At 39.6% G+C, this 10,134-nt stretch overlaps 4 protein-coding genes and 1 long non-coding RNA gene across 5 annotated transcripts; 4 read left to right on the top strand and 1 right to left on the bottom strand.

Moving 5' to 3' along the window:
• Positions 1-2,340: 2,340 nt before the first annotated feature.
• Positions 2,341-2,963, top strand: LOC117141116. Its single transcript, XR_004459458.1, has 2 exons — positions 2,341-2,430; positions 2,503-2,963. It is a non-coding gene; the product is annotated as an uncharacterized LOC117141116 (long non-coding RNA).
• Positions 2,964-3,334: 371 nt separating this feature from the next.
• Positions 3,335-3,657, bottom strand: LOC117140780 (accessory gland-specific peptide 70A). Its single transcript, XM_033303866.1, has 2 exons — positions 3,514-3,657; positions 3,335-3,441 (listed from the first exon to the last, which is right to left on the bottom strand). The coding sequence occupies exons 1-2, from the start codon at positions 3,626-3,628 to the stop codon at positions 3,389-3,391; spliced, it is 168 nt and encodes a 55-aa protein (XP_033159757.1). The 5' UTR covers positions 3,629-3,657; the 3' UTR covers positions 3,335-3,388.
• Positions 3,658-5,114: 1,457 nt separating this feature from the next.
• On the top strand, positions 5,115-5,420 carry LOC117141172. Its single transcript, XM_033304508.1, has 2 exons — positions 5,115-5,277; positions 5,328-5,420. The coding sequence occupies exon 1, from the start codon at positions 5,115-5,117 to the stop codon at positions 5,247-5,249; it is 135 nt and encodes a 44-aa protein (XP_033160399.1). The 3' UTR covers positions 5,250-5,277; positions 5,328-5,420.
• A 622-nt stretch (positions 5,421-6,042) lies between these two features.
• Positions 6,043-6,243, top strand: LOC117140787. Its single transcript, XM_033303882.1, has one exon. It carries the CDS (start codon positions 6,046-6,048, stop codon positions 6,190-6,192), a length of 147 nt encoding a protein of 48 aa, XP_033159773.1. The 5' UTR covers positions 6,043-6,045; the 3' UTR covers positions 6,193-6,243.
• Positions 6,244-8,096: 1,853 nt separating this feature from the next.
• On the top strand, positions 8,097-8,346 carry LOC117140742. The gene has a single exon (XM_033303824.1). The coding sequence runs from the start codon at positions 8,113-8,115 to the stop codon at positions 8,290-8,292; it is 180 nt and encodes a 59-aa protein (XP_033159715.1). The 5' UTR covers positions 8,097-8,112; the 3' UTR covers positions 8,293-8,346.
• Positions 8,347-10,134: the final 1,788 nt, after the last annotated feature.

The following is a 10,134-nucleotide window of genomic DNA, read 5'->3' as shown; positions in this document are numbered from 1 at the left end:
ATCGCAAAATTATGCACAGCAACGATGAAAAATGGAACAGTATTATAAATAACCAGCCCAAAAAGTGTTTTTTGGGTTATGTAAAAATATCTGAAGAGAACTCATTTCAATGGTTATTTGCACTTAAAGCAGCCAACCGCCCGTGTGTCACCCTCGCATGTCTAATTCAATTCCATTGCGATTTCTATTAAGACCAGCATCCTTGAGACGCCCATCGAAGTCACTATTCATCCATCCAAGGAGTCGGCAAGGAAGACGCCCACTTCCCCTTTTTTTTTTTCACCCGGCCAAATGGCAAGCAAGCGCAATTCGAGATTGGAAAAAGACGAGACGAAACAGGACTGAATCGGCTGAGTTATTACGCAAATTTAGCATCTGAATAGAAAATCGAATATTTCAAGTGGCTGGTAATGACATTTTAGCTCCTCGAGCGTCTCGGCCAAGTTGCGAGTTGTCAGTCGTCGGAATTTTTGAGGTAAGCATTGCCGTGGACCACAGGCTGTGGTAATTGAAGCTGGCATGTGATTTATTAACTCAATAATGGCACAGATAGCTCAGCATCATCCCCATGCCCTGTTTGTTAATGCCAAGAAAAATTGATGCAAATTTTCGCCGAATTCCCGCTCACACCCCGGCGAAAAATTCCACTTAAATTCCGCGCATAATTCGATTTGCATTCAAAGAGGGAAATAAGCAAATTTGTATTAATCGAAATGTATTCAACTCAAAGGAACGCAGGCCGCGAGCATATGCCTGCGGGCATGGGTTCAATTCTTTTGTGGTTCGTTTTTGGGTTTGGGCCGTAATTGAAATATTCCACTCAGGGTGGCTGGCAGACTCAGAATGTCCCCAAAGCTTTTGAAAGAAAGCGGGGCGAAAATCAAGACCAATATTATACCAAAATCTTGTTATATGTACATAGATACATGTATGGTGACAGCACACCAAGATCCGAAAACATTAATCTTACCGAAAATAGCATTTTAAATTTAGAACACTTAAAAGACTATTTGTTTGGAACTTATTATATTTGAACGTCACTTTTATAGGGAATTTCTAAGCCCCAGTCGAACATATTTTTGAGAAACATATAAGATCCGTTGTTTATATGTTTTACTGTAAATTAAGACCAACATGGACAACCCCTCCATCTGGTCCCCGATAATTTATGGATCCCTTGGCGTTTTGTTTTCTTTGTCACTGACAGTGGACAATTACGCAATAAGCTTTCGGCTTTCTCCCAGATTTGCTGCCTATCTCGGGTTAATTATTTCCTAATGCCCGTCTTAGAGAGGCAAAGGCATTTCCGTTTCCGCTGTCAGTCGTCGCCATCATCAATCTATATAACTAAAAGAATGGTGAAAGCAGCTGAATAGTTCCCATTCCCCGGACATTTGGCCGGGCATAGTCCAATATTTCAAATAGAAAGTCTTTTAAGAAGCTGTTGGCATTTTGGATTTACGACAGCCAACATGTTCCCACTGCCTCTATATTGTATTAGCTGCAATAACAACCATAACCAAGTACTTCCCCACTCAAAGGACACAAAAGGGATGTAGAGGGATGAAGTGGCAGGACCAACTAGGACAATTGGTTTGCATTACCAACAACCGAATCTCCGCTTGCCTACACTTGGGCAAACAAATTACAAATAATTACGTCCGAAGGCCATGGCACAGGTGAAACTGTGTAGTGCCCCTGTTTTCCCCTATCACCTGAACACTAACTGCAGGTGTAAACTGGCCCACTTTGTTGCATGTGCCGCTTGTTGTTAACGTCTGTGGTTCCGCCTCCCCTCCTTCTGGACCTGCTGACGATGATGATGGCGATGGCGATTGTTGCTGTGGCTAACTGGAACTGACTAACTGTCTCATTGGTTAAAGGCCTTGGCCAACGTCCTCGACCTACCCACCTGCCACCCTTGGCTCCCTTGGAGTCTCCATCATCACCGAGCAGCAAAACTGGAAGGGTCTGGGAGCCATCTAATCAGAAATGCAATTATAAGCCAAATGACACAGCCTTTGGAGCTGGCAGAATGAAGTAATATTACAAGCGAATATACCATACTAGAAATACGGATCAAGTAGAGCTTCAATCTCTAGATGTATATAAGATATGTCCTTTCCATTGAAAATATATTGAAATAATAATTGGCCAAATCAAATGGAGTCTCAATCCCCCTCTAGAATATAGATTATTTTTACGTCTATCCCAAGTTTTATCAATCAGGCGAGACTAAAATAATTTCGCGTTTCACAGTGTAATTACTTAATACTATGCTATTTTGCTTATTATAGCTTGTTTATCTTAGTTGTGTGAAATTGTTATAGTGACTATTATCAAGGGTTACCACCTTTAAAATGGAGACATTCTAATCAGGATCATCGTAGTAGTCGTCCATCTGAGCACGCTGTATCATCGCATTGATCGGTAACATTATTTTATTTTTTATCCTTGCATAAAATGAAGATGAAAACTTGTTTGATTTTTGCTCTTCCTTAGGTTAAGATATCCAAGTGCGAGTTTAATGTCCTAGTGTGTTCCACATTTGCATTGTCTTCATTTGTTTGTACGGTGATGACGACAGCACTGTTGTCGTCATAGTCTCCTTGTTGGGCCATTGTCCGGACTCCAATCCCCGGACTCCTATCTCCGGACTCCCGACTCATTGTTGGCCCTTTGTTTTTGCGCCTCGCGTGTCTAATAAAAGCGCATCACAATGTGGGTCATTGTACGACTACACAGGCCAGTCGGCATCATATGACTTTGCATTTGTCAGCAGCATGCAACTGCTGCAACATCAACACATAAAGCGCTGCTAATTGCAAACGTTCACATGCGGCAAAATCGGCAAGAGGCATGCAGAGAAAATATTTATTTTCCAAATTTTTTAATTTAAATTCAAGAAAAACAACATCAGATGGTTTTTTTTCTAATATTTAAGAATTGAAACGTTGAAACGATTTGCTTGCTATTTTGTTATTCATTAAGTATGTACGCATATGGGTAGATTTTTTTCAGTGTCGTCACTCTTTGTTTCGCATAAGTCTGCGACAGCTGCAAAAGGAGAAAAGGGGGGGAAAACCTATGGAATGTGTGTCAGGCATAGTAAATCGATATGGACTCCTAAATAATTCATTCCTGGATTAATTGTGATTGCGTCTAAAGTCTTCCTGGTTCTTCAATTCACTTAACACAGATAAACGACACATACTTCTGAGCAGAATTGGTCATTTCAAATTGCGCCCCGAAAATAGGCAATAATAACATGTTTCACATATTCTCTACATGCATCTACATCTGAGCAATGTAAAATGTAAAACAAAACGTTAGGGATTTTATGACATTGGTGTGGGTTTATTTTATATTAAGCTCAAATACTCATATCTTAACATCTTCCACCCCAGGCGGGCCCCAAGTTAAGACGGCACCACTTGTCACCTGCGAAAGAAATGGTTAGGCTGGTTAAATGGTTAAATGGTTAATGTCGGAACTGGAGAGGATAAAACTTACGAGGATTGGGGCTTGGAATTGGATACTTCGTAGGCTTCCTATTCCACGGCCATTCCCAGGACTGGACCAAACCGAGTAGGCAAACGAGAACCAAGAATAGAGATAGAGTTTTCATTTTTACAACGATATTCAAGCTAATCGGCTTTTTATAGGTCTGAACACTAAATAAAATAGGCGTAGCTTCTTAATAGGATTACGAATGCCACGGTTAAGGTTTTCACACTTTTAAATTATCCAACATCTAAGTCAAATTGATCCTTTGACCTTTAGAGGACATGTTTACTTAAATTCTATTTCTATAAAACAACAGATAGTATTTTTAATAAATATTCATTATTAGCTCATTAAATAATCAGCATACTTATACTTACCTATTTATTATCTATCCTACGTGATCCATTTTGCATTTTACAGTTAGAATAGCTTGACCACTATGCTCAACTATAGTAACATATTAAAAAAGTGTTGTTATTATGCGAATTTGCGGCCTTATATGACCTTGACATCGAATGTGTCTAGCAAATATAAACTATGCGATTAAATGACTTTTATGTTTCTAAAGCCACGTTGTCCAAATTGTTGCAACAGCTTTATACTGCGGAATGGAATTAGATTTACCCGAGACTAGGAGACCCAGAATATCGCCAATCGGTGACCACAATATGTCTTCTTTGGCCAGGAACCGACATTAACATGCTGGGGTAATCACCACGCTTCGGGCCATGGGGCTTATGGTTGCAATTCGATGGACCCCGGCAACCGCAGATGTAAGAGTGAAAGGCCGGCCAGGAACTTGCAGCTGGTTTCTGCACTGCTCTGGTCTTTGAATTGCTAACCTGATTCAATGAGCCTGAAAATCCATCACTTCCTCTGCCTCCCAACCTATCTTAGCAGAATGTGGGCCTTTCCTTTTGCCACTTTTTTTGGCCACCACCAAAATGCAAAAACTCGATTGACCAACAGCCAACCTTATTCTTGTATGGCAATACTTTCTAAAGGCTTAGCCATTGGCCGCAATTGTTTTATTACAAATTGGAAAAATGTCTCAAAAGCGCCTAGGGAATAATCGTTTTGCATACGTTGGAAATCTATAAATTTGCATTTATCGCATCACCTTGATCGTAAAAGAAGTTAGTTTTTAGCATTCAAGTTTTTTAAGAACTACATTCAATCAGGAGCTATCAATTGGGGTTACTATACGTAACCTTTTTTGAGTATTCATTAATTTTGTATCGTTTAAGAGCTATTATGTTAGAAAGCAATATTTTTTCCTGACAATTGTTTTCTCAAAAGAAAAAATAGTATTAAAATTAATTGGAGGGATTCTTTTTTATTTATTATTTTATATACGTTGTTAAATACATTCTTCTTTAAATCTTCATAAGTTCATAAGTTCTGATACACATCCGATATTTTAGGAAGGTAGACGACTTTATATACGCTAGATACACTCCCCCTTAAGAGTTTACAAATTTATTATGTAATATTTTACATTGGTGATAAGTACAGTTAAAGCGAGGCAAAACAAATTTGGCATGTCCCGCAATTATATTATATAGTTTTCCTATAAAATGGAAATAAGCTGATATATGTGCACAACAATGAAGCTACAGCTTTTGGTAGTAGTACTTCTTGGTCTTTTGGCAGTGTCCACGGCCGCACCAAAGAAAAACACCAAAAAAAACATTGAGATCTGGATAAGACCGAAACCTATGGAAATACCAGAACCGTATTAGATCATTTGACCCTTGAATCGTATTTTCCGTAGGTATTAGCTTTTCTAGTATATGATATATAATGATAGTTATATTTAGGTTGCCACGATGTGTATTTAAATAACGTTTGGGGAATTGTACAAATAATAACCACATTATTGTTTATTAATAAAATGGCCACAGTATTTTAAACCGTTTTGTTTTATTCATATAATTATATAATTCGTGGGTTGAAAAGTAGTAGTTAGTTGATAGCCATGCCCATCTCTAATAAAAACATACTTTGTTATTAGCTCGGGAATATCTTTATGATTTTATCAATAAGAAGTCAACATAAAACCCTAGAAATAATAGTTAAAAAAAGCTGTTAAAAAATGAGATTTTAGGGTTCAGAAATTGTTGAAATTATGTTTGGAAGCCACATCTCTTTCCACAAATAGATGCCCTGACTGCTTTTGTTAGCTATAGTTTTAATTTGAGCCAATAAATATGGTATACACATCAAAAAATTAATTCATTACTTTTATTCTCGTTTTACTTTAATAAATTGAATAAAAATGTGGCCAAGTATCGCACATCGTTATGCTAAATGATTTGTGCAGAACTTTAATATTAATTACGTTTTAAGTGCAATATAGATTTCCTTATGTAACTTACCCTCAGAAAATTGTTGACATTTAGTTTATTTAGTGTTGGTTGGTTATGGAAAATGTCAAAATTGGTCATGGTGGTATCCGTTAATAATGCCATTCATCCATTCCTAAAACTTGATATGAATAAGCTATAAAAGGAGAAATATCGTTGATTTGGCACAAAAATGAAGTCGCTGCTGTTTTTTCTGTTGGTCATCCTCTGCCTGGTCGGAATGGCACCAGCCCGGAGAAAGAAAAGGGATGTCGAGGTTTGGATCCGACCAAGTCAAAATACCTATAACGACCCATGCGCCCCTGCAGGATGCGAATAAGGGCGAATAAACTTAATGAAGTCGATCATTAATAAAAACTGTGTGACTTTAGTTTAGATTGGTTAAAAAGATATTAGAAGGGTATATGCCCCGTAAAAATATCTAATATCTTCAATTTATTGCACGTTTATTTGTTCGAAAGAAAACATTTGCCAATCAGACGACCGTTTGCAAGTGTGCATCGTTTTAGATATACATGTACTTTTTACCACACTTTTCTCCCCAAATTTAGCATGCTGCAGAATCGCAAAACTTTTCAGAAAAGTTCTGGGTAGTCTGCGCAGTCGAAGAATAAGTTGCCGCCACGCCCAGTTATACTCTCATTATCTTGGCATGTAATTCCCAGCCCTTCAGACCCTCGGTCCTGCGAATATCCCCACATGTGTGTCAGTTTTGTCGCTCGCGGACAATGGCAGAAGTTTCTGTTTCGGCTCGATAAAGTATCTGTTAGATACAATTTACAATATTTTCCGCTCCGCTTCGCCCTGCTCGCCAAGTGAAAGTTTCGGCAGCTAGCAGCAAAGTATGGCTTTAATGATAATGACTTTAGCTTCGGCAAAAAGTAGCGCAAAGTTTAGAATACGCCAACGCAACGCTTTTGGGGATTTTGCAGCAGAACTGGAGAAGTGGTTTGAAGAACTTTTTCTCTTCCCAACAAACGCGAAATAGAACGAGTTTGTCGGTTGGGTGTGTGTGCTAACTTTTCCTACGTGTTGCCCATATGAAACTGATAAGAAAAGACAGCTGCAGCAGGACCCGCTAAGTGGGACAAGGCCAGGCTGCCTATTGCGTAATTTAAATGCGATGTAATTCGATATCAACGATGCTGTAGCATTAGACTACCTCTAGGGCCCAAAGATCGTGTACTGGCATTTGCAGCGATTTACTTTTATCACAATCGCTTCAACAACCTCGGACATTGCGATTTATTGCATCAGCTCCAACTAACAACAACTCCGCGACCGACAGACACTTGGTTACGTTGTAAACGGCCAGAGCTTCAGATACAGATACTATACCAACAACAACAAACAAGCATCCTGAGCAGCCCGTAGCTACCAAAAACCCAATTGCCCATTCTCGTTCCCGATTCCGATCCCTGTATCTAATCAACGTGGCTAAGCAGAACTGTGCAAAAAGCTGTCAAGTGTTATGTTCTTTTAACTGTTTGTCTTGACCTTTAACCCTGTTTGCATGAAAAACAAATTTTAAATAAAATTGTTTATCCATTCTTGGTTGTATGTAAGTGATATAGGGGATAATTTTTATTGATCTGTGTTTAAAGTTTGTTTTCAAAGAATTATTATTATGGCATACACTTTTTCCCCGGTGTAACTGCAGTTGCTGTTAGACTGTTGCTGTTGTCAACTTCTTTGTTGTCGTCGTCGTCATCTCCTCCTCATCAACATCAGTGGAGCGCGGCAAAAGTCTTCTCCCAGCAACGGCCCAAAGTTTGGACTGGAGTCCCAGGCTGTTAAGAGTTCAACTCGTGATGTTTAAGTGGTTTAAGCCAAGGTAACGATTTCCTCATTGGTCCACAATTCTCCAGTTCAGCTCGCTTTTGCTGTTGTTGCCGGCGACATTCTGTCATGCCACGATCACGAACCATTCGTAACACATTTGTTGCAATTTTCGTCGCTATTTGTTAAGGTTCAGAAGAGGTTGCAACTCGCAACCAAAAGGGACACTCTTCGGGGGCTGATGTAAAATATGTACTAAACGGCAGGATAAATCGATTGATTGCTATTCGTTGCAAAGTGTCTGCACAGTTGCATGAGCAAAAAGCGTAGAATTATTACAGATGAATCCTATTAAGAGTCGCAAAATACTCTAGAACAATAATAAGTTGGCATAACCAATCCATTTAGCATCTTGCTGAAATTAAACATTTGAAACTATATAATGGGTATAGACTCTGTTATGGGCACAATAATGAAGTTACTGCACATACTACTGGTCGTCCTCTTCCTAATAGGAATGCTTGAGGCCAAAAGAAAGAAAAGAGAGTTTGAAATTTGGATACGACCAGACAAGCACAATCCACCAGGAACCAGATATTGTGAGCCTTGGAACCAAAATTGTCAAAGAAATGAAAAATAATGTTTGAAAATGCAAATATATATATATATATATATATATTATGAGTTCATATAATTTTGGATTACGCTTGGTGTGAATTTACAGAAACGATGTCATCGCTATGTTTCATTCTGGAAATAATTATGCACTGATTAAATCCCGAATTTGCAAAATCACCATCGAATGGTGTTAATGGCTGACTACTTAGGCGGTTGTCCAAATTGCACTCGCATTAAATTCACTTCCGTTGGAGGAGCAACGACTTCCGCTTTAGAGGGAGATGACACAGGGACAGGTGGACGGGGGAGAACAGGTGTAAACTGTGACGCCGCCAACGGGTGACACATTTGGCAGCTATTCAAGTGTGATAACAACAATGTGCCAAGCCCAATAGAAAAGGGACACGGCGAAGGATAACAAAGGGAGCGAGCGGGAAGGGATGAGGAGGAGTAAATCAAATTGAATAATTGTTACACGAAGAGCGAGGGAGACGGCCGGATGGGAAGAAAGAGACAGATGGCAGCGACGTATGATCGAGCAGCAGCAAAAACAAACGCAGCCTAACAAGCCTAGGCAACAATAACAATAACATTGAAAGGACATCAGTGTCCTCCATCCTCCATCGCAGTTTCCATATGTCCATGCAATCGTTCTTCACACTGAGAACAATTTTATAATTAATACAAAAGTCAAATTTCCAAGACACACTATTCACACCTTCAGAGATTTATTCTTATTTTGGGAGTTCTTTTGATTGCCTTTTTCAGAAGAGTAGCTTCCAATCCAAATTACAAACAAACACATTTTTTCTCAGTGCTTCGTTCCATTTCGCTGCGATGCGACTTCAATTCAATCAATTGAACGTGCCACGAATGGTTAGCAATAACAAAATACACTCTAGTGGGTGGTAGGAGTGAGCAGGGGCCGAGAAAGGACCAAGGACCAGGACAAGGACGAGCAAAGGGGGGAGCAGACCAACTGGCGTGTGAAATTGACAATGCAGCTGCAAAGGGGAAGGAAGCAAGGGGCATGGAGGTATTTGGGATCATTGAACACTGACAAAATATAAATCGCTTACTTTAAGCTAGAAAACAGTCATATAATTTAAAACAAATCTTAAAATATTTTTATAATCTGAAGATACTGCAAATAAACATACAAAGCTGTTCATAGATGATATATACCTATTGTAGTTAATTGTCGTAAGTGTAATAAACGTTTTTCTTAAGTTACTTACTTAAACATACATTCAATACACATTCGAATCAAAGAGTTTTAGTTTTGCAGTGTAGGGTGAATAATTTTGCACGCGACAAACGGCCAACGTGCGGGATTAAGGACCTGGCGCACCGTGGACCGGCCTTACCTCATGAAAATGTCCTGTGTCCGGCTTCCTGTATGCCGTCCCCTGTCGACGTGCCCCATTGATTGACTGGGACGGACACCTGCACACATCAGCGGCCGACATTTTTGCATAAAACTGAGCTGGGCGATTCGAGCAAATAAAACTTATTTAGGTTGCAGAGGCGAACTGACCAGTGATTTTCAATATTTGCAGCGGGCTTACACAGGCCCATGCGCCATAACAGGTGTTGATATGTTTACAGAGTGCCTAATGGGCGGGGTTTTCGGTGTGGGGAATAGGTGGTGAATGGGCCATGAATGGTTTCTATGTGCGTGCAATTTGCACAAATTGCAGACAGACCGCATAGAGGATGCGAGACAAGCTTGTGGTGGGATTTGGCTGGTTATCAATTAAACAATTAGCGGACCATTATTTGAATAGGCTCGTTTGGAGAACGCCTCAATGCCCTGTCCCAGGGAATCACAGCTCCCACTCGTTCGCTTGTCGAATAAACATTT

Source organism: Drosophila mauritiana, chromosome 3L (genome assembly GCF_004382145.1).
Source record: "Drosophila mauritiana strain mau12 chromosome 3L, ASM438214v1, whole genome shotgun sequence".
NCBI classification, from domain to species: domain Eukaryota; kingdom Metazoa; phylum Arthropoda; class Insecta; order Diptera; family Drosophilidae; genus Drosophila; species Drosophila mauritiana.
The sequence above is the reverse complement of the archived record's forward strand: the minus strand, read 5'-3'. Positions and strand labels throughout refer to the sequence as shown.

Coding starts and splice junctions, on each gene's coding strand:
- LOC117140780 (XM_033303866.1), bottom strand. CDS start 3,628: ATGAAAACTCTATCTCTATTCTTGGTTCTCGTTTGCCTACTCGGTTTG. Junction 3,442..3,513: donor AATTCCAAGCCCCAATCCTC/GTAAGTTTTATC, acceptor TTTCTTTCGCAG/GTGACAAGTGGTGCCGTCTT.
- LOC117141172 (XM_033304508.1), top strand. CDS start 5,115: ATGAAGCTACAGCTTTTGGTAGTAGTACTTCTTGGTCTTTTGGCAGTG.
- LOC117140787 (XM_033303882.1), top strand. CDS start 6,046: ATGAAGTCGCTGCTGTTTTTTCTGTTGGTCATCCTCTGCCTGGTCGGA.
- LOC117140742 (XM_033303824.1), top strand. CDS start 8,113: ATGGGCACAATAATGAAGTTACTGCACATACTACTGGTCGTCCTCTTC.